This window comes from Parus major, chromosome 1 (genome assembly GCF_001522545.3).
Source record: "Parus major isolate Abel chromosome 1, Parus_major1.1, whole genome shotgun sequence".
Taxonomy (NCBI): Eukaryota; Metazoa; Chordata; class Aves; order Passeriformes; family Paridae; genus Parus; species Parus major.
In genome coordinates, this window is record NC_031768.1 from 101,146,509 (window position 1) to 101,171,399 (window position 24,891).

Below are 24,891 nucleotides of genomic sequence, written 5' to 3' on the forward strand. Positions count from 1 at the left end.
AAGAGAAAGAGAAAAAGGGGAATTGTACCAACAAGAAACAAGAACCATGGCTCCTTGCAATCAGCATAACAGAGGTTATCTGTTATTCTTTTATCTTTTTGGAGAACAGCAAACATTTAAAGATTGTGCATGCATCACTGAATGACTACCCCAGCTGCATGGGAATGCAGTTTTCCTGCTATTGAGGCTCTATTATTAATTCTTGGGAAAAGCTTAAAAAATTATGTTAATGTAATTCTCCTTACAATACTTCTGTAAGTTAAGAAAGTTTATAAGCCTTGTTGCTTCGGGTGTGGTGCAGAAAAACTTTCATGATCTGTAGTCTAAAGGGATGGACACTTTAGAGCACAAGAGATTAAGAGTCTGAACCAGAGGTGCATCAGATCGTCATAGAGACAGACTTTCCTACTGAAACACTTTTATGGGCTGTGAAGTATGATGTGACATAGGCACTGACACAATCATGGTCTCTACTCATGTGAACATCTTTATACAAGAGAAAAAGAAACACAAATTGTCAGAATTTCATGGTAAATTAAGGGAAATCTCAGAATGAGAATATGCAGAATATCTACATTTTCCCTCATGATAATGTTTTAAAATATTTCACTTCAAGTTTACTGATAAATTTCCCTACTCCTTAGATGATTATATTTTTTGCATGTCAACTAGAATGCATCTGATTTTTTTATTAGTTAATTGACTGTTGCAAAATAAGGTGTGCACCAAACTCAATACTATTTTAAAACTAGCCTTTTTATTAAATGAAATAAATTATCTATGTTTTGTGAACAAACCAATCTATTTCAGATTAGGACATTTATCAAGATTAAAGAATTACTTCATCAGTTTTTCTCTTTTTAATAGAAGAAAAATGGGCATTTCTGATGTTTTATAAGCCTTCACTTTTCAGCTTTGAAAGAACTGGACTTTGAATAAAAAAAAAAAAAGAGTTTGGTGCAGTTGAAAGACTTGGCTAGTAAGTCTCATTTGTTACCTTTTCTTTTTACCAAGAAAAACATTGACAGCAAAGGCATACTGAGTTAACTTATTCAGCATTCTTTTTAACATAACAAGTATGAGTTCCATATTAATTTTCACCTAAATATATGTTTTAGTTTTATATTAAGAACATACCTGATTTTAAAGAAAATGTAGAAAACCATTTTAAATTAAATTCCAGAAAAGGAAATTGGTATTGGTATTAGACATAGATATTCATGTGAGGAAACAGAATGGTGAACCAGCTGGCTTTTCTACCTGCCCGTAGCATCTATCTTTTAAACATTTGACAAGTTAACATGTAGAGGGTAGTTCAACACTGTACAAATAATAAGTTTCTAAAAATTAACTTTCCCTCTATGGGTAAACTCTGGTCTTCAAAGTTCTTCAGGGGTCTGTGTACTTCAAGACATATGTCCTCTAAGATGTGATTTCATAAGCAGCTTAGGCAACTAAATGATTGATTTTTATTTTTTTTTTATGTACCTATCATGCTGCTTTTTCCTAGGGCTGACTTGGGTTGCTGAACTGGCCAGAGATGGTTATTTGACTCGTTTTTGGAGAACTGACATTGCAGGAGGGATGCAGTTGACCTGCCTCACCTCCTGTGTGCTCAGTGCTCATGCAAGGATGGCTAGGAATGTGCTAATGAGGATACCAGCTCTGGTTTCATTCTAACCCCTGAATCACACTCTTCAGTTGAGAGGGTCCCCCAGATGCTCATGTTAAAACAGAAAATACACAGTTGACCCAAATACGGCCTCTAATTACACACCAGGATTTTGGACACAAACGTGGAACCACAGAGAGAATGTGAAAGCTGTGCCAAGGAAATCTGCACTGACTGTCCTTTGCTTTCAGGAAACCCACATCAACAGTATTTTTTACAAAAAGGTTATTTTAAGGTGAAGGAATGATGGGGTGGTGACTATTGTCCACCAGCCCTCTGCATGCCTAGCCAAGGCAGGGCCTCTCCTCTGCTACACAGGCTGTGTGCCTTTTTTATTCTCCAGATTCCCTGTCCATTAAATTGGTTCTCTTTTCTCTCTTTAAAGAGGAGACAGATTATTTGTGCTTCAACACTTCCCAGGCAGATGAGGAGCACCTATCTTCCCATCTATGACATGTCATTCTCTCAGTATGTGGCTTGCACCAGGTGGATGAGTGCTTCAGGTAAGATGCCCTGCCCAATTTATTGATTTATTTATTAAATATACTATTTATTTATTTATAAAAGTGGACAACTATGGTGCAAATAGACAGGGAGTACACTGAGATTTTAATTTCATTTTCATTCACAACATTTTCTTTTCATTTTTGGAATAACATGTTAGCACAATGTAATGTATCTAAAGACTAATAATGTATCAGAGCAACAGACAGACACACTGCAATCTCATCAGGGGAACAAAGTTATAATGAAAAAATACAGTAAATTAGCTACACAGGTATATGAAGTGCATCTGAATTCTACTATGTTCACTTTTTCTGGTTGTTTCATTCTCAAAAAATATGCATACGGCTTTCCTTTAAACTCCTTTTATTTGTTCTTTGTTGTTATTGATGTAGAGCTGTGACCATTTTTTATTGTCATTGCTATTATAAACGCTGTTTCTGAGAGAGTGAGTAACTCACCTCTGACTGGATTAAAACCCAGGTATACAGTTTCAGGCTGCACAAACCTCTTTGGTTCAAGGGAAAGAAAAAGCTTGATTCAGTTTGAATTTTTTAGTTCAAAAGCATCCCTTTTTCCTCTTTTCTTTGACTTTAGATGCGTATCATGTCACCTTGAGGCTCAAAATCATTAGATGAACATATGTGATCTTTCACTGCCCCCAGGGCACACAGAGAAAAGGAAGCTCAATACAGACCATTTCCCTCAGCTGCTCCAAGGGAAGGACAATTAATACAGTGGCCAAGTTCTTTATTTTGAAACATGAATAATCTCACTAAACAAAACATTCTTCCACAAAGACAAGTGACATTTTTTACAGTATTTTTTTTCTTTCAACCCTTCTAGTAACTGTAGTGACTTATGATAGCAGTGGTGACACAATCACAAATGTGTGTCAGTCAGCTGAATTCTTAGGTAAGAGTCAAAAATGCAGTAAATCATGTGTTTTCAGCATTGAAAACTGGCAGAGCATCTGGATAAAGCCTTAGGAAAGAGGAAGATGAAAGATCACTTATCACTTAATAGACGAACTCACACACTTAGTAATAAAGAAATCTCCCCTTACCTGAGACATTCTTTCACGATGCTTAGCTTCAAGCCTTTCCTTGGCTTTCTGGAAGTGGGCATGTTCATTCTCATCTCCAGGTGTCTCCAAATATTTGTCAACAGCATCAGGAGTGCTAGCAGCTGTGGTAGGGACTGACATAAAATTTGGAGGTGGAGAGAGGGAAGGGAGGGGAGGGAGAAGAAAAGGAGAATTTCTACTTTAGTATGGGAAAAATTTAGATGGATTAATAAAGAAGCATCTGTCCTAATTTCCATCAGAATGCAGCCATCTAATTAGCCTCAGAGGAAGACATAGAAACAGGGTTTAAATAAACATGTTATACACAGCAAATACATATAAATACATCAGGATTTCTTCCCCCTCCCTCGTCCCATTTTATAAACCCAGAGAAGCTCTGCAGAGTGAACAAAACAATGTTCTTGGAACAGGTTAGAAACTGCTGCCAAAAGAAAAATTCCAAGTATAAAAAAAAAGCCTGGCAATGAATAAAGCCCATAAGCCAGCAAAACACACTTTGGAAAGTTATATGATTCGTAAACAAAAGTTTATTTTTAAAAGGCAAATTGTAACATGTAAGTATGAGAGCAAATCCCTTTTAAAGCACTTATGAATTCCACAGTACCTAATGAAACGCCTCAAACCCTTCCCTTAACAACAGTTTGGCTTCACAGATAGTTACTTTATTTGTAACAACTTTGATTTTAAAAAACCCTCAGAAAGGCTGGAAATAATCAGCAAGCTTGCACTAATTGCCAGCCATTGCTTTTGGAGATCTAGGAGATAGCTGTCACCCTGGTAGTAGGAAGATTTACATTTAGGGTAATTCAAGTAAAGTGAGCAACAACCCTCATGATGCAGTGATATCCAACCCCTACTTTGCTAAGACTGATTCTGTTTTCCTTTAATATGTTGGAATTTAAGTAACTGGTATGGCATCAAACAGGCAGATTGAAAGAGACTCAGAGTCTCCTTGGAGAAGAAAAAAACTCATTCAACGAAACATACCATACTCTTATTATTCCCGATCCATTATTTTAATTAAAGATGCCATTTGCCATCTAAACTAGGTTTAAGTTGAATTTTCTCATACAAAAAGCCTCCTGAGTAAGAACTTCAAGATACATTTCCTACCTGTGCACAGCTAGAACTTGGCAATCAGGTCTTCCGTGAATAACTTCTTTTTCACCAACCCCGAGAAATACAATTTTGCCTTGCTGATATCCATTCAACAATCATCCATTAATGGCTCAGATCATGCCTCTCCAAGTTCTTTGATGCACTTCATGATTGGGAGGAGGGCCCCAAAGCAAAACCTCCTCAAGTATCTTTGCAATACTCTGCTGCAAGGTCATTCTCTTTGAAGTTATCGTAAGTTTAAACATTTATGAGAGGAAAAAAAATGTTAAATTCTTCCTGTGTTGGTTCAAATGAGAACAAATACAAGTATTTGTATACAAGAAGTATTTTCCTCAACATTATTTCTGCCAAGATTGTAAACAAGAGTCAAGTTCCAGAGAGTAAAAAAATCCAAAACAAGAAATGCTGTGGTTAGACCCAAGTTACAGAAAACACTGCCCACAGCAATGCCTTATATTAATTAAATTCTACGTGTTTGAAATTAATAGTACTCTAACTTCTGGATATGAAAGTGTTTGCATTATTTCCTTTTTGAATCCTAAACTCTACCCACTTATTAATTGTCTAGTACAACATATGTGGTTCAAAGGTGAAATAAAAGTGCAAATTTATATAGATGAAAAAACTGTAGAAACAGAAATTAGTCAGTCACTTGCATCCACTAAAGGTCATAGTCAGAATTCATAATTTAAATAGATGATATTAGAAGTCACAGTTCTTTAATGTCTTAGACACTGGAAGGTGGCATGCAACTTCAGTTGCCAAAACATTTTATTTCGTCCTAAATCCCAAACAAACAATGGATAAAGGAAATGACTGACAACAGGAGTACCATCTTGTAAGCTGCTGCTGTAAAAGGTACAGATCTTTATTTGCAATACACCTCCAAAGAAAAAATAAGGTGGACAGTATCTGCCACTTAAAAATCACCAAGAGATTTAGGAAGTTTGGAAGTTCACACTATTTAGTCTAGAGAATAAATACTACTGTACCTAAATTCACCCAAAAAAACCTGTGACAGTGCTCTAAAATGATAAAAAATAAAATCATGTGTGTCAACATTTAAACTTCCTACTAAGTTTCAGGGTATATGCAAGGAAGGAGGGAACAGACAACACTGAACCCTATTGGTTCCCTCTGTTGTGAGCCCCAGAAATTCAGTACTAACAAAAAATAAAAAAAACCTATTTATAAAAGGTCATTTTAATGGTGTATCAAAATTTTCAAAAACTAACCATACAGTTTTTGAAGTACACCAAAGTACAACTCACTCCCACTTTGAATGAGCAACAAATGAAAACACACTGAATTCCACTCAGCTCTGACAGCTGCTGGAGCTGCTGGGAGAGCTATCTGAGAAATGAAGTACATTTAAGAGAACGTATTTTACCAGCTTTTAAATCCCCAAGTTAAGAATTAAACATTAATGTCATTTTAAAATAGCAGTCATTTAAAAAAATATACTTCTTGTAACTTTAAGGATGTTTAAAATGCAACAATTAACTGACAAGTAAAAAAAAATAATACAATAGATTATTTTTAGTATATGACAAATCTTTCCTTTGGTAACAGCAATATGTTTGCTTATTCTTGTAAATATATACTCATTCTGAAGCCATTAAATCCAAATTAACCACCTGACAGATCCTATGACTTCAAAGAAGCCATTATGGACAACACACACACACAGTGTGAGTTTGAATCATTATATTGAAAGGAAACCACAGACAGTACTGGACATTCTTATTAAAAATCAGTAGAGACTGAGCAGATGGTCTGACAGGCTGAAGGAATTGGTTAACATCGGCCTCAAAGCCTTCTACTTCTAAAGCAATTATGTATCAATTTCCATGGAGCTGGATGATAAATGAAAAAATATATAACAACAGTAGCTCCTACCCAATAGATAAATCATTTCTGTCAAACCTCAGAGCACCAGTCAAATCCACTGAACATGAAGGGAGTTTAAGGCTTTCCATGACAGGACAGACCCACCTTTCCAGATCAAGGCAAAGAAACTCAGCAAGAAAGCAGAACAAAACATGTTTTTTTAAACTCTTTTTTAAGAGAATGTGTTCAGGATATTAGTATTCAGATTTCACAATGTATGGGTATTTGTGACAACAGAATATCCTCACATTTTGGTTCAGTCCAATTCCAATTAATTACCAGAAAATCTGACTCACATCCCACACTTTCACCCTTTGGCCGATATACAAGAGAAAACCAATGCTATCCACTATTTCACATTACTCTGTAAAATCTAACTAATTTATCCTGAAAAGCAAACTATTGCTAGAAAAAGGAATGATGTGCTTTAGCATCCATCTTGCTTCCTGCCTCATAGAGGCTTGATTTTTTTTTTTTTTCTTTGAACAGGACACAAGGGAACAAGAACAATCCAAACTTTGGAGAGAAAATAAAGAATGGAATAAAAACATTAATAATCAGCTGGGGAGGAGGAGGTACAAAGATCAAATAAAAAGACTAAATTAAGGGTGAAAAATGGGGGAAAAAAATTACAGGAGAGACAGGAGTGGCCTTGATGGAAAATATTCTCCAGTGTTTTTCTTTTCTTCTTTTCTTCTGTGAGACTGCGGTGAAAGATGGTCTGTGCTACCTCTTTCAGCAACATTAGATTAGTACTAAACACAAGATATCATTTCAGTGGTGAAACTTATTATGTTCAGCACTTCCAATTATTTTCATTAAAATTTCTATTCAGCAAAATTATGATGAATAAGGAGAAACAGCATGGTGAGACTGTAACAATACATGAAACTAAAAGAAAACAAAGTTATTTCAGGAACAGAAAAAACAGGTGTATAGATGAGGGTATAGAACACACTGACTAACATTAAAAACCAGGAATAAAAATATAACTGAAATAGCTTGGAAAGTGTGTCCTCACAGACTCAACTGCTGTTTAAGAAACTACTGAAGAAAAAAAAGAAAAGTCAGGGAAAAAAAAAACCTATGGGAGATACAAACTCAAACTGAGTTGCACAAATGAAGTCAAACAGGCTCAAGTACTCAAACTAACTCCATTGTCCTTAAAAAGAAAATTACTTAGACCAAAAATTTAGAATTCCAAATTAAACCAAGAGAATCATGGAAATGCTAATAGTCTTGTCATTGTTTCATTGAAATGAATCTGAGGAAAAAAAACACCCAGCCAGACAACAATTTCCATGAGCCAAAGCAGATTCTCCTGAGCAGAAAAGAAGATCATTTATCTTCCCAAAGAGAGGATTCAATCAGAGACAAACTGTGTTTTGCATCTCTGGAAATACCTTACCTAACACAGGAACTTAATGGTTCAAAATGTTCTTTTGTCAGTAAATACATTAGACCTCCCTCCAACCTCCTGCACAGATCTCTTCCTTCACTACATCTTCTGTCTTGTTGCAAGAGCTGATCATGGTTCATGAAGTATTCTCCTCACTCCCACCATGGCAGATTTCTCCATGTCCCTTCCCTGGAGCTTTGCCATGAACAACTCTAGAAGATGCTGAGATAAAATGTCACTGGAGCACCAGTTAAGCAATCCTGCCTTCAGGACTGCTCTTGCTTCTGCTCCAATATAATATGGGTCAGCTCCTCTGCTCCATGACACACATAGTACTCCTTGCTAAGGCTCTTCATCTGTTTGTGGGCATTTTTAACCCTTCCAGTTACTGAAAATGCTCCTGAAAAGGCCAAGTTTGGAAAAAATTTTACTAAAAGGAGCCCTCAAATGCTGCTTGTGTTCTGCTCCTGCATGCCCCGTGAGCAGAGGGGGCAGAGAGACATGTACTGACTCTGTGATGTAAATTTCAGCTGATGCTTTCCCAGGAGTGCCTGCCTGCAAAGCAGATTGGGAGGAGAATGTAAAAGAGGCTCTCAAAACAGAATACATCTGATAAAACTAGCACCTAATTTATCAGCCTCAAAGGTGTATGGTGGAGAAAGCCACCACTCTCAAACAGTGCAGACACCTTTTTTCAGCAAAAATAGTCATTAAAACATATGGTTTGAGTTAAAGTAAGTGAGAGGTTATTCACATCCATGTGCACCACAGCTCTTAGGGAAACATAAAAAATCAAATACCATTTTTCTCCTTTTCATTGCAAACACACACAAAGAATTCAACCAAACAAAGCCAAAAAATCTGGAAATACACATTCTAATATTTTTTACCTTTGGAAAAAAAAAGGTCAGAAACACATGAAAATACACTGTAAAAGTATGAGCTATTTTAAAACTTACCTGGGGCTTCTCTAAAGTTAGTGTTTTTTCCTGCACATGCATTGTACATGCACAGACACATGAAACATCGGTACACTTTGACAGAGAATAGAGACAAGATGGGTGCGACAGCCTCACCCAAGGAGGTGTTAAGCTCTCAGCCCCCAACTCAGAGCCCGTCTACAGTGCCAAGAAGTCACCCACTACCATGCCAGGTTAGCAAGAAGCCAAGAAGGCCCGAGTGGTGAGCAGAGAGAGGTGTGGACAGACCGCGGCTGGGGTTAGTGTGAGCCCAGGCCCGCTCCCCCTCACGGTGGGCGCTGTGGAGGGCACTTACTGATGCTGCCACAGACCGCCATGCAGTACTCCTCCGAGTCAAAGTTGTTCTGGTTCCCGCCACAGCCACCGTAAAAGAAGGGTGCACACTTTCCTTCAGCCACGTCAAAGTACCAGCGGGAGATCATCGCGCGGCACGGCCCAGTCTCAGCTTGCTCAGAGCACACCTCTAGTCACAGGAGACCCGGAGGAACCACATTTAGCATGGAAATGGTATCTTCTTGGCTTCTTAGTTAGGTGTCTCTCTGTGTCCACACACTCAAGTGGGGAAGGAGATGCACCAAGAAAGTGCTTTGGAAGGAGATGCACCAAGGAGATGTTTTGAAGACTAGGAAATCCTTCCCCAGAGACAATGAAGATAAATTTTGAACTGACACAGATTCCTGCCACAAAGTCTCCCTAGCTTGCCTATATCTTATCTTTTTAGCAACTTTATCTGCACACATTGAGAGGTGTTGCCCTGAAACAAATGTGGAATTTCATCTGCTTCCAGGCCAGAGGGGTACAACCACCAACTGACTTGGGGTTTTGCCGATAGCCCTGGGTGGATTCCTGCCCAAGCAACCTACTTGGTACCTGAAAGGAAACATCTGAAAGTAGAAGACACATTTTCTCTTGCTCTTTTTCAGCTCTATATACCCTCCCTGACCAAATTATACAAAAGAAAACAAACAAATAATTATTTATACATTATAGTGGAAAACGAATTTTCTTCAGACACCTATTTAAATGTAGCCAGTGATGAAGAAACTCCCTTTTGTAAGCCACTCAGCACAGGGTTTTTAATTCACAGTTTGACAGCTCACATATAAAAAAATTACTGCTGCAGCTTGAACCATCCATGGGAGGAAATCTCACTCCCAGTAAATACATCAACAGGAAAAAAATTAAAATTATTTGTGCTTGTGTTCACTGTGAGTTGCTACAGGTCACTGCCTACATCCTGCAACACAGGAAAACCTGAGGGAAGAACCAAACCACACAAATTAAAGACAAAGTAAATTCTGCCTGCAATTTGGAGTTCAGCCAATTGCACATGTAAACATATAGCCCTTTACCAATAATGTTCCAAACAGACAAAACCAGTTTTATCTTTCAATGTGCTTCACAAGTAATTTCAAATATATGTAATATTAAACACCAATAAACCTCTCATTTACTTTCATCCCACACAATACGTGGCAGACAAACTGCCACATTCAACTACAGGCTTCTATATTCTCCGCATATATTTGAATTTTGTGGAAAGCAGATTCCTAAGGGTTGAGAGGTAGGAAGAAATGTAAGTGCACCAGCACTGGAAATCCCCTGCAGGATCATCATCTCTCAAGTGTTGGCTACAAAGAATCCTGCTTTTCAGTGTCTGTCCTGATCCATCAAATTCACTATCCTCAGAAGCATCACTACTTATAAATAGCTTTTTATGTCCAATTGTCACTGGCAATACAACTTACATTTCCTTAAATATACCATATAGGTACAGTTTTACATGCATTTAATTTATTCATGTATTCTAACTATAAATAATGTCAAGAATCAATTTCAGCAACCATACATTTGGTCTCAGAGAAACAGATCTGAGAATATGCAGTCATCAAGGATGTGCTAAAAATGCTGCAGTTCTGTATGAAGAAATTAGGGGAAAAAGAATACTGAGTTTTACTTGAAGAAAAAACAAAATAAGTATCATTAACTGCACAGTGCATTAATTACAATTAATTATATATTACCATATGATTATAGACCATTTTTAGTACATAAATAGTTCTCCTGATTTATTTTAAAATGAAATCCAGCCACACCACCTGATTATACAGTCAAATCTTGACAAAAAGCTAACTTAGCACGGTTTCGAAAAGCTGTCACATGTGAATTAAAAATAATTGCATCTTCTCATATAAAACAGGTACAATCAAAGAATTTTTACTGACAGGAAATGCCATTTCTGAAAATACAAAGGTGTCAACAATTCAGTCTTTCTTATTTAATGGTGATTGTAGGCCTCTAGCCACACAATAAGGGCCTCCTAGGTTTCCCTCAAAATATTTGTTTTGCTATACAGACTGATTTACTTTGCACTCACAACAGGTTGGAAACTGTTTACAGATTTAATCTGAAATTTCCTATAGGTACCTTTCTAACAGAAATACCAAGAGATTTGAATGTGCAAAAGCAAAGGTAATTGCCCATCAGATTGGACATTGGAATTAGCTCTTTGGTGAACTAGGTCATTTATACGCATGAAGATGCACTTGAACAAGTGTTCAGTAAACTACAGAGTAACATATTAAAAAGAGCAAGCCTGAAGCTTTGCAGCCTAATGTTGTGGCCATCAACAGGCCCCCTGCCTGACCTGTCACCTTCCCATTGGGGAGGGACATCCTTCCCTCCAGCCTGCACTGCCAACCCTACTTCTCTTGGTGAGCCCTACATGGTACTTAGGTCACCACAAAGAGAAATGCTCTATTGTCTTCTAATGTTCAGGACCTAAATGGAGAATAAACAAGAGAAGGGGAAGTGCTTTGGTTTACTTTTTCATGACTGCTCTTTTTGAAGGAAGTGTGGTGCCAGTCCAGTCTAGGAAACACATCACTGCTGCCATTCATCCTTTTCCTGATGTTACCATGCCTGTCTGCCATTCTCTGTAGGGCTCAGAGTAGCACTCCTTCACCCCTGCTTTAGGGCAAAGGTACATTTCTAAACCAGCTTCTATTCCTGGGCAATGGTCCCATCACTCCTGTTTGTGGGCCAGATGTTCCTCCCCCACCTCCTATATCCCCATCCATCACTTGTCCTTACAAGAAAAAAACACTGCACTTGGTTCTCAGCTGCAACACCTCAGCTGAGAAGACAGGGAAATGAAGTGCTGGGATGCAAAATTCAACAGATTTTCCCAGGCTATTAATCCAAACACCACCTCCCTTTCCTTCTGCTGCTGCCAAATATAGCAATTAATGTCTACAAGGGGTGAACTATGGAATTTTAGCAGATATTAGGAGCAGGCAGGTGGCATGCACTGATATAGAGGGTTGGGTTTGATTATTTGAGATACAGTACTAATTCATGTAATGGGCTGAGGTAACGATTCATAAAAAAATTGCAAACTGTCTTTGCTTCATATTTTAATTCTGCTGCTGAAAACTGAGGCAAAGATGAGTCACTTTTCACACATGTGCAATTCAGTTTTACTTGATACCATAAATAATTTCTATACAGCACTGCATCAACAGTGAGTTTTGCTTTAAGGAACTTTGTCTGTCTTCTCCCACCAAAGACAAACATTTGCCTTTAGCTTCAAGAAATTGGATACAATTGAAGAGGACAAGCCTTTGTGATAACCCAAGTTCATGAAGAGTTGCTTTTAGAGACTTCAGAGTTTTCAAACCATCCTACTCCAATAGTCAAATTTCTCTCATCCTGTGACCTAAACCACAGGTGCCAATACCTCTGTTCTCCAAAACCTCAGACATGATGAATTACTTTTGAGATAATCAGGAAAGTGTAAGTCAACTTTCCCCATTCCAAGCTGCTTGTACTTATTCCAGCACGTTGGGGCAAACCCAGTTGTTTCCAGACAAGCAAGCACCACTCCCTGAAGGACAGTGTTACGGAAAAGCTTGTTGATTTGCTTTTAAATTAAGTAGTTGAATACTGGAGACTAATCAGTTACATTAAACATTGGCACTGACTGTGTTATTTTTTCTTTTCAAAGCCTAGACTTCAGCACTCTAGGAAATACAGTCTTTAAGTATGTGAACATTGATTTATACTGACTTCATACAAAGTACTTTCATGAGAACTCATTTACCAAAATGCTGTAAGTAGAGCTCATTAGAATTTATGTGCAAACATTTTAGATATTTTTGATGATTACTTTTTACAGAGAGAAACATAAAATATGGTTCTGAAAGTCAGTTTATATTTTTATTACCATTTTTTCCCTGCTACTTGAAGAAAACTGATTTAAAATCTAAGTGAAGTTATAATTGCTTTATTTCAAAATCTCGACTCCATGCTTTTTGTTTTTCCCTTTGGGACTTAAATTCTTGACAATAACACTTTCAATTGAGAAATTGGAAATAAAATGTAAATTTCTAACAGGGAGAAGAATTAAAGCTACATTTGCATATTTCTATCACTGTAAATATCAACTTTACACAATATTTTTTCAGGATTTGAATTTATTTACATGATCATGAGAACTAAGCTCATTTAATGCTGGCAGTCAGCCACAAACCTTAAATCAGAAATTAAATTTGAAGAGATCTAAGAAAAAAGGGACCAACAGGAGGAGTTAGATTACCAGCTCTGACCTGTCTTAGAAGTTGGCTTTCCATGTCTAGTTTACCCGTCTAAGAAACGTATTTACCTTAATGCTACAGAAGAAAGGTACCATCATGCTGACTTATAAATACTTGTCAAATACAGCCATGGTAATGGAAAACATATTGTACTGATGAGCCTTTCTGTACTACCAGTCCTACAAGTTTGAAGCTGGTATAATCAAGGACACACAACTAAATTGTACTGAGGGTCTGAATGAGCCCATTAGCACTGGTGTGTGTTTGTTGTCCCTTCAAACTGTGTCACAATCACATGGGACCTGAATGCCTCTTAAATGAGGACCTCATTTGCCTAAGTATATGGGATCAGATCTTTTATTTTACCATTTCTACCTCACTAAAGAACAGGGTAAGTAACTGATACATGCAAGAGAGGCCAAAGGAATAAACCTCTCAAATGTGTATCATGAGGTATCCCCTTCTTCAGGCACTAGTATGTAAAATATCACAAATGGAGTCATTTTGGCTTCCATATCAGGAACTGAGCTATAGTTTGAGGATATTAATATGTATGCCTCTATATTAGTCTTTATTTTTTAAACTAGCTGAGAAAAATTCGGCAAGAGCTGATATATACTCTTTATGTTCTAAAAAGACACAACTGTTTTTACTTAATCAATCAAAAGAGAATATTTGAAGTTAATTTCACTGAAACAAAATTTCCTTATTCTGAATATATGGCTAGAAGAGGCAACAAAATTTTAGTTTGAGTATTTAAAGATGAGCTAATTTCAGAAGGGGTTTGTGGAATTAGGAGAATACAGCTGTAAAGCTGGCACATGCTCTGGGACTAAAGTTAGTGCACAAGCTACACAATTGCTAAAATGCTTTTTTACAAAGGGAAGTTAAGAAAGCAAAATGATGAGTTCTCAATGCAATACTGAGGACAGCTCCTCTAAAGCTGTTAAATACTCTTAGATTATAATTTCCATCCTGTGTAATCAAGATTAAATTGTCTCTATAATATTTATTCTTAAGCTACTGCAAGGGCATATTTAGAATATCAAAAGAAATTTAGTTGTATACATGGCTAGAATACAAAGCCTTAGAGTTCTGAAGTGGAAGAAATATGTGAAAATGTATTTTTCATTTCTGGTGCACAACATAACTGTATTTGCAACTAAGGTGCCATAAAGTTACTACTGATGGCCAGAATGCAAATAAAATCCCAGCCACACTTTAAATCTAGGTTAATATAGTTTCATGAATTTATGTGTTTTAGAAAAAGTATTTCCACATAACATCACAATTCTGCTAACATGGCATGACAGTGAGCATGAAGATTAGCCCAGAAGTCCATTCCTTTTTATAAAGCAAAAAAAAATGCAATTAATTACTGCTCCAATATAATAAAATAACATTTCTTCTAGGGAAACAGATTCTTGGTAATTTTTTCTGGCAGGATATATTTCAAATTAAACTACTCTCCACCTTCCAACCTTACATAAAATAACATTATTACTGTGTTTAGTATTTCAGTACTTTTGCCCTTGACCCAAAAAGGTAATACTACATTGCATCTCCATCAACAAGGTCACCAAATTACAAAAAAGATTTTCTCCAATTGCAACACATAAAAAGCATTATATTACGGTGGGATAGCTGTCCTTTAAATTAAAATGTCTAATTAAAAGCTATAAATGCAAATCCATTAGGTTAATTTTACCTATTGTTCATAAATTAGAGTAGATGATCACTCTTAATGGAGATCTTGTAGCAAAAAATCCCAGTGGATCTATCCTAATGTGTACTATTTATATAGCAGCCAATCATGTTTTTTTTATATGAAAGGCAATCACACATCATCCCTCTCCAAATAAAGCATACTGCATAGTCTTGAAGGCAAGGAAGAAGAACAAGGAAAGTAGTTGTACTACAGCTCAAAGATGATAACCTTTCAAAGAAGAAAAGTTGTCCTGGATCTGTGGACACCCCATCCCTCAAAGTGTTCAGTGCCAGAATGGGCAGGCCTTGGAGCACCCAGGTCTAGAGTGTCCTTGCCCTTGGCAGGGGGCTGGAACTGGGTGATATTTAAGGCTCCTTCTAAACCAGGCCATTCTATGATTCTATGAAAGTGGGGCAAAGCTATGGAATGTGGAAAAAAAACCCAATTGATGTAGCATACAGTACTAATACTGTCCCAAAATTCCTAGCTGACAGGTCTGGCAATCAGGGTTAATCTTTCTTGCTTTACAATATATAGTAGGAGTCACTGAATGGATTTTAAGTCTTTCAGATAAAAATCTTCAGGAAAAAAACACTCATGATGGGTCAATGACACTAAGACATACCATACCCCACACCATACACCATACCATACCATACACCATACCAATATCAGGCTACTTTTCTCTTGCTACAAAATCAGCATATGGTCTCTCACTTGTAACTCCAGAATGTAAATACAGTTAAAATGTCACGTAAAGCAGCACTGCTTAGATTGTTTCCTAACTGCCTAAAGAAATCCAGATGAATTAGAGAAAGCAAAACCAACTGATAAAGGGCAATATTGCACTGTTGGAGGAGGCAGGTGAGGTTTATGCTGCTGATTCCCCCACATCTGCTGGCAGGTGTGCAGAGAAGCTGCCAAGTGTTTTGTGCCAGGCTGCTGGGCTGACCCCACTGCACTGCTTTAATGAGATCTGATTGACTATGATTTTGATGGGAAGCACTAAGCCAAAACTGCTTATTCTTTGTTGCATGCCAAGAGAAACTGATTTTTCTTGTCACCTCCTTTGTCCTTCTGCTGTCTTGTGCAGAAGGACAGCAAAAACAAAATCACAAAACACTGCACATGATGGGGGAAGCAGTGCTCCTGCTTGCCTCCATCACACACTGGAAAAATCATGGGGAGTCTGGATCCTCAGGAGCAACTCTGCAACACCCATAACACCATGGCAATGATAGCAGAAATAAAACCACTCCCTTGCCTAAATCTTGGCCATCAAAATAATTTCCCTTGCTCCACACAGAGATAAACATCAATAGCAGGGCTTCATAAATGAGCCATATTTTCTTCAACACAAATTCAATGCTAACATCTCCCCATGACCAAAGGTGAAAAATAAAGTATATTATATAGTATATTATATATATAGTATATATATATACTATATATATAAAAAATTATATTTTGCACTAATTTCACCATCCGTATCCCTGTAATCTCAGACCCACAATCATCAGGATTTAAAATCTGAAGCCCAGCAAGAGCATATCTAAAAGTAAACTGGGTCTGCTGCTACACAACATATGAAATGAGAGTAAAGATGAGTTCTCACGGAAGGTAGGAAAGTGAATACTGGCAAATACTTGGCTATGAAAAGTTTATTCACATTTTTTTAATAAACACATAGAAATATGGCTGCTGCAGAAACTGAATGAAAATACTATCCTCCTGCCAATGGACCTTTCTCATTCTCTAGGCAAGATTAATCTCCTTTTCACTGAAAATAAGCTTATTTTCTCTTTACTATTACTATTTTGGTCATGACACATTAAAATATACACAGAAAAAAACCTGCCTGAAAAACTGATTATACAATAGCTCAAGTATCTTTAAAGTATAATATAAAGAATAAAATAGAGAGTACAATGGAACTAAGGAGCCTGATACCTTATCCTGATCCAGCAGAAACCTTTGGAAAGACAGACACAGACAAGTGACAAGAGCTTCCTGGGCAGTAAATGACCAAGAAACACACTGAGAAACTTTGTAATAAGATAATGTTACCAGGTGAAGTGATGTCATGAAGAATGTGTAACTAATCATAATTTTTTATCAAAAATAGAACCATATATAAGTGCCATACAAATAAAACCCTATATAAATGCCTTGTATACTCCATAGAATTGGCTTCTGATCTCAACTTGGATGTCCCCGTCTCTCAATTGCTGATAATATAACACTGCATTTATGCTTTTTAACTATTTATGGCTGCTGGCAGCCATTCCACTGATTTGGCAGAGAAAGGACTCAGTACCAGCCCACAATTAGGTTTTTACTTATGGCTTTACAACAATTGCTCATTTGAAAAGCAGCTCCTCTTAAACTGGATAAGCCCCACTCTCTGTGTTTTTTATGCCAAAGATATAATATTATTTATAGCTTCATAAAACTGGGTGTAAAGGGTTGTGAAGAGCATTCTAGGATGATTTATGACTAGTGCTTGGGAAAGGCAGCCTGGTACAGAGCTCAGTCCACATGAATGAAGCTCTGACACTTCAATCCTTCTAGAGAGGCTTTCAAGATGTCTCCATGGTAAAGACCACTTCTTAATACATATGTTCTCTACAAGGTCCCACTGCCTCTTTCATTTACAATGACACCAACAAACTTTTGTGTTTGTATCAGCAAGACACTCACTGCACAAGTTCCTATGTTGGATCTGCTGCCTGTACCAGGAGGACAGAGCCCTGTAAAAAGCTTTCTCTAGTGTGTAGCAAGGAAAGTGAAAGCAAGGATCAAGGCTATGTCATTTGGACACTTCTACCTTAATAAATAAGCAAGCACTTTGCACTTTCCTCTCCAGGACAGTTCCTACACCATCTGTGCCCCAGCAAGGATAAAGGTCAGGAAGCCAAAAGGCTTGTGGCAGAACTGCTGAAAACATGTATTGGTAACAGATTGTCCTGATCTTGTTTGAGCCAATGCTTATTTCCCTCACTGTCACCCAAGGTGGGAAATGTCAGTCTTGGGAAAAACAATATGCTACCATTTCATAATCAGCAAATATATACATTTCTAAAGGGCTTCTAAAAGGTCACTTCAATAGTTTATCTCATCTTTTATATGTTGTGTTTTATATTTAGGTGATTGTACACTACTTTCCTGAAAGTTATAAATCTTAACCTCTTTGAAACATCACCCTCAGTAAAGAAACTTGTTCTATTGAATTTGTCCTTACTTCCATTCATCCAAAATCCCATTAAAGTCAAGTGCACTTTTTTTTTTTTTTCCCTTTCAATATTCATTTACCAGTGAGAACCGGGCATTTTATCCCCAGGGGGTAAAAGCTCACATATGGAAATACATTTAATTGGTTTAAAGATAAAAACTCCTACTCCCTCCTCACTGAAAAGGCTCTCCAACAACTGAGCAAAACACTCAACAGTTATATAAGACAGAAACACACAAGACTGAGTTGACAGCCTTAGAAAGAAACATTTGCAAGTAATTTTACCAAAGCTTTAGTGCTCCATGTAGACTGAACAGAAAAATATAACCAAGTAACTCTGCTTTTCCCAAAGCATCCCCTGGGTGTGCTTCTGTACCTTGTGTGATAAACTGCAGCCAGCACCCTCTGCTCTGCCAAACACTGGTACCCAGGCTCAAGAGAAAGGGACACTGCCACATGCAAAATGTGTGACTCCACTACCACTGGAGTCCCAAGAATACCCAGAGGCAGGGTATAGGGAAGCATGTGGAGAAGAAAGGAGGCAGGCCAGATGTTTTCTGCCTCACTTCACAACAGCCCAAATTTCTATAATTTTCTCTCTGCCTCCTACATGTCACGACTCCTTTCTTTTCAAATGGAGTCCTTAATCCCATTTCCTGCCACCATCTTCAGCATTTATTGGTAAAGACGTAAGCACTGTAGAAGAACTGGGATCTATTTTACTTAGATTTACACCACACTGTATTATTAAAATAGAAAAATAAGGATAATTAATTACAATATGCATTGTAGGAGAAATGAGGCATTAAAAAAAACTATGTTGCTATGCTGATCATAAACTAGTATAAAATTTAAAGTTTAAAATGCAATCCCATTAATAACTAAAAACAATCATGGAAATTAAATTTTAGAAATTAAGCATTTTCTTACTCCATGTGTTCTATTTTTTCCTATTTCCTTCTTCCCCACACAGTTCAAAAGTCATTAGTTTACGTTCATTTTTTTGCGTAGTTATTTTAAATTAGCCTAGCTTTACTGAATTACTAATTCATGGAGAAACATAGCAAACAAGTATCTAACAGAATCAAACAAAATAACCCATCAGTGATGTTAATATGAGAGACCAAATCAGCTTCTGCTACATCCTGCTGGGAACTGATACTCCCTATCCTTCTGTAACTCAGGTGCGTGATAAACCATACACACTTTCCTATCCTATTTGCTACATAGGGCAGTTAAATTTTATTTAATGCTACTTTAAACTAAAACCAACCCTTCTGTTTACACACACACAGAAAACACACTTCAAAGCATCTGTGTGCCAGGAGGGCTGGAGGTCAGAAAACCTAAAGGGTTGTGGCAGAACTAACTCCACAGAATATATGTAATAGGAAAAGGAAAGGCGAGGGGATTAAACACGCAAATTACAGGAGCCAAAGTACAACAATACTGCAATTTTGGGTATTTTGCTGTTTGGAACATTTTTTTATTGTAAAGGGCAAATATGCAAAGCAGCAGCATTAGTTTATCAGCCCCAAGCCTGATGCTCATTAATTTACCTCTGACAACCTCTTCCACAGACTCCGTAGTGGTGGTGGTAGTAGTTGCAATAATGGTAGTTCTTTCAGTTGCCTCCTCATACTCTTCTCCTGCCTCTTCAATTTCATCACCATCATCATCATCATCGTCATCATCTGCATCTTCGTCTTCCTCAACAGTTAGCTCCTCATCTTCCTCTGCTTGTTCTTCTACTGCCTTATCATCACTAAATGAAGAAAATTATCATGATTTGTCAGCAACGAAATGGCTTCAAGGTAACATGAGAGAACATTTTATTCAAAAACTCTATAAGGAAAGCAGTTACCTGTTTCTCAATCTCCCTCCCTTCCCTTTAAATAGAAAATAAATAATCAGGGACTCTGGAATGTCCCAAATGGTAAGAAATGCTAAAGAAATGTCTAAAGAAAAAAAAAAAGTCAACATTAGCATACCGTATTTTGACAGCTGAATAATACTGTAACATGCTCACTCCATGATACCACCAACTAAATTTTATTTTGAGAGAAGATCAAATCTACACAAAATGCACTCAGTTGATGTGAAAGAAGCAAGAAAGTCCCTCAGGAACTTCTCCACCTCAGTCAGAAGACAGCTTATCTAGAGGCTCCCTGCAGGCCCTTCATAGAGGACCACCAAGTGTTGAATTGACCTTGAATTACCAACTGCAGAGCTTTTCTGTCTGCTGTTACAAGTGCTATGTGAAAGGAAAGGACACTTCTACAGGACAACAGGAGGAAATACTGAAGTTGACTAGCCAATACTTTTGGTGGATTAATACATCAAGAATCATGTGGGATCATTCTTAGTTCTGAGTGATACAGACAACAGGTAAAAAAATGTAAGTTTGGCTATTGCTACTGTTGCCTTTGAAATATTTTCTAAGCTTAGTGCTCTGTTGTGACATGGTTTCAGACTTGTTTTTGATCTACTTGAAATTTACTACAAATGAATAAATGATCTTTAAATATTTAATCACGCAGTGACTTTCTGTCACTCTCATGCACAAGTGGGTGTCAATCCTTCTCATGGCATCACATGTGCTTGAACAGCCCTCTAGGTGAAGTTAACAACTTCTCCATCTCATTTCAGAGATGAAGGCTTTAATATTTCATTTTATATTATGTTGCCTACTACAACTTTGAAAGTAAACTCAGCAAAATGGAAGACAGTATGATTCCTTTTTAACAGGGCATTAAGAAATAAAAACATGTTGATAAAATTTTTGTCTGCTAAAAATCTGACTCTACTAGGAGCAAGTTAAGCCTCTATGCAAAGAATGATTTCCCTGTTCCTTTCTCCCCAAAACATCTAGCCTCCAGAAAAACAAGAGAGACTTTGAATAATACTTCAAATAATACTGAGGCTTTCCACTGAGAAAACTGGGGGAAACCCAGGTATGTTTTATGAATAGATGTGGTTAAAGCCACCTTGCAGAAGGGTCTGCATAAAAGATGACTTGCTTCCACTTACACAGGAGAAAAAGTTAAAAAGGGGCACAAACCCACTTGGCTCCTCTCTTAATTTTTCTTGATTACTAGAAACTGGCTTGGAAATTTCACTATCTCCACTGTACTGTTCTCCCTGAAAAACTAATTTCATTATGTCTGAAATTTCCAACTACACTTTAAGTAACTCTATTCTGAATAATGTATATCTTCTGTCTTTATTTCTTCTGTCAGGTATTCTTACTTTTTGCAAGCATGAAATAAACATTATACATAAACCATCAGCTCTGAAATGCAAGAATAAAGTGGATTTGTCAAGTCCAGTACCTGCAGGTGATCCCCAATTTAAGGGGCTTCCAGTCTTGGCTCACTATGGACATTGAAATTAGGCATGCTAAGGATAAGACATCCAAATTTTGATCAAGAGCATCAGATACCATATGCTTATCAACACTAAAGATGTGGTTTGTCTTTCACCTAAGCTGCAAACACATGTTTTTAAAAATTGGCAAATTATTTTTCCTCTTCCTTTCTCATGAACAATCACTTTCAGATCACTCAGGAACACTCATAATGTTTAAAAAGGACAACAAAAATAACCAAGTGAAACAAACAAAGTAAAACCAATTAGTCACATGGAAGGTACTTAAAAAATAATTCGCATGCATGCATCCAACATCCATCTTTTAACTACACAAAAGCAATCAATTCAGCTATGTCATTCCACAACATTTTACTGTGATATTATTATTAAATATATATATATATATTTATATATATATAATTGTCGTTTATTTTTTATTTTTTAAGGGGGCATGATGGTGAAAAAGCACCAATGAGGGATGAAAAAGAACAGTTCTCTGTGTCCACTGGCTGGCTGTACCTGCCATTAAAGTGGGCCCTGATTCCTTCTCCAGTTACTTATCAGAAGCAAATGCTTAAAGGATAGCCTTCACCTGCCTCCTCATTATGACTTGCTGCTAGATGAAAAAGCAGACATCTGAGAATGCAAAAAAAGAGCCACAAGTAGTGGGAGACTACATCAGTGTATGGGGTCATGTTTCTGAAAATAGTCTAAAAAACTTGCACAAAAATGTACTATAATATTATCAAACTATTTCTTCTACAGTTTTCATTGCTCCTAGAAAAATCTTATTTCTGCTAGCTATTCCACAAGACTCAGTCACAAAGGTCATATTTCACAGAATTATGTTTTGTTCCATGTTTCAAGAAAAAGGAACAATGGAAATAGAAGTGGGTTTACCTCAAATCTAGATTTATCAAAATTAAAGTGAATTTTGTATATTTTTAGTATTGTAAAGGTACTACATCTTGCAAGAAAGATGATTAAATACACTTAGGTGTTTTTCCTTGGATTTAATCACTGTTATCACCCTGCCTCCTCTTCAAAGAGAATACACATGAGAGGAATAATAGAGAAAAACAGAGAAGGGAATGAACATCTATAATATCTGGAATTACAACATGAACCATTCACATGGGGACAAATCCCTCCCTGTTGCAGAGCTGTTTCTCACCACCATGCTAAATTCTCTGATTCCATTTACACTTCTCAATTAGCAGCACCTCAGTGCTGTTTCCCACATAGTACATGTTGCTTCTGAACACTTTTACCTCAGTAATCAGTTTAAATCCACTGTTTTCAAGCAAACATCTACTACTAAATGAACGTGTATATTTTTCTCAGAAGTCCTGGAGCTTTATTTAATGTAAATAACAGGTATGCTTGCTCCTTGGTATTATTATTATTACATTTTACCTTCTTCTGTAAACAAGTATGACCCAGTCCTGTTTCTCCTGGAAGAACAATAATTTTTCTGCCTATTCCCTCAATATCATCCCAGCCAAGGTTTTATTGGCACCACAGACTGTGGCGTCTAATTTACAGGAATTTGTTGACATTTCACCTTATCTTAGTGTTGCCAGTGCCAGTATTTTTCAAAGGCTGCTAAAAAAATTACTTGATGCAGTGACAAATTCACATATTTGTAAAGCCATTCAGCCATTGTCTGAATTTTACAGTTCAGCAGTAAACAACAGAGGGAAATTTTTAGGCTTGATATAGCCATGAATATACCTGCAACCCCTGCCAACACCTCAATCTCCTGTTTGTGGGGACTTCTGGCAAGGAGGGCCAGCTCTTCTCTTTCATATGGACCCAAAGGCCATCATGGTTTTGAACCTTCTTTCTTCAACTTTCTCACACATGGGATATTAAGATCCATTTCCCCCATCACGGAAATGATGTTCTGCTTGAGTCCAAGTAGCACAATGGGTCATTAGTACAAATCATCTCCAGTCCTATGTGTGGTGATGATGTGGTGAAAGAGGGTATTTGAAGTTTGGTGGTTTCAGTTCTCTTTCTGTTGCTACAAACATGCTGGGCCTCCAGGCAGCCTTAAGTCCTACTCAGTTCCTTCTTGACTCAAACGGGAACATACTGACCACTCCAGTGGACATATTTTTTGGTTTTAAAACACAAACCACTGTACAGCTTCACCTAGTATGTATTTAAGCACATAGTTACAAGCAATGTTTCAGCCATGGACCTGTAAATGTGTATCTAGTAACTTCCTTTTCTCAATCTATCACTGTGGTAAGAACTGCCACCAATGTATTATTTATTACTTTCACTCAGAAGCCTGAATTGTTCTGTTATTTCAAGAAAGTAAAACTGAAGGAAAGGTAAAAAAAGAGAGTGAAGGAAAGCTAACTATGTTACTTCTTGCTGTTCAAGAAATAAGAAAACATTAGTAAATGTAAGTTTTCTTTCTGTATTCCAATAACTCGCAAGAGTGACAAAGGCAGACAACAGATGACATGAACAATGAGTATTCCTTTCTAATGTTGTTGCAGAAATAATGGGGCTGCAGTGTAAGCTATGTTTCAAGAAGTTACATCTCTGCAGCTACTAACTTCATGCAAACTTTTCAATTTAGAATAGCAAATAGCTATGGACTAATTACTGGTATTGGGAAGTGTTTCCTGCTTGTCTGCAATGAACACCCACCCATTTTGATGCAATTTTACCATGATTTTGCCAAATAACTTGAAAAAACCCGCATACTCCACCAGTGGGTGAAAGAAAGAATGCAAACATGTTCAAGACAGGTGTTTTAATATCTGGAAAGATCAGCATTCACTACATTTTGCAACTGTATTTTACTGCAGACAGAGCCCAACTATCTTGACTGTAGATTTACCAGCCACCAAGCCTGAGCCAATAGCTGAGGGAAAGCTAATTCTGGGATAAGAACCAAACAGCAGCAGCAATAAAGCTGCTGCCTGGGCAAAGAGGGCAAGGCCAATGCTGGCTTCAGACAATTCCCACAGACAGCTGTGGGAATTACACAGGAGAAGCAAGTACTGTCTCTGTTCTTTCAGCCAAGCCAATGGTGTTACATAGAGGTAAACCCTTAGAAAAGAAAGGCCTTGTAAAACCCTACTCCAGGCTTTGTTACTCCAACTCAGTGTAGCTAACAGCTAGCCTGTTCTGTGAGAACCTGCAAGCACATCAGCCATTGCCCATGAAAACTATCTGATACCTCTGAAAATAAGAAGTCTATCCTGAGAGTATCTGTGAAATAAAAATGTAAACTTCTAGGAAGAAGAGAGCCTTAGCATTGTATGCACATGAGCACTTACTAACCAATGAACTGAGTGACAAGAAAGTTACTAA

The 24,891-nt window shown here is 37.3% G+C and overlaps 1 protein-coding gene across 4 annotated transcripts in view; it reads right to left on the reverse strand.

The window, feature by feature from the left end:
* The window catches only part of APP (amyloid beta precursor protein), a 227,524-nt gene that overhangs the window by 70,635 nt on the left and 131,998 nt on the right, over positions 1 to 24,891 (reverse strand). Inside the window, exons 6-8 of one of the 4 annotated variants that reach the window (XM_019006115.1) lie at positions 19,746 to 19,951; positions 8,947 to 9,114; positions 3,243 to 3,364 (exon numbers count right to left, since the gene is read on the reverse strand). In XM_019006115.1, coding sequence (XP_018861660.1) covers positions 3,243 to 3,364; positions 8,947 to 9,114; positions 19,746 to 19,951 — 496 coding nt within the window. Of the gene's footprint in view, positions 1 to 3,242; positions 3,377 to 8,946; positions 9,115 to 19,745; positions 19,952 to 24,891 lie in introns of all 4 variants that reach the window. The other 3 variants (XM_015622078.3, XM_015622098.1, XM_015622088.3) reach the window with 3 other exon arrangements.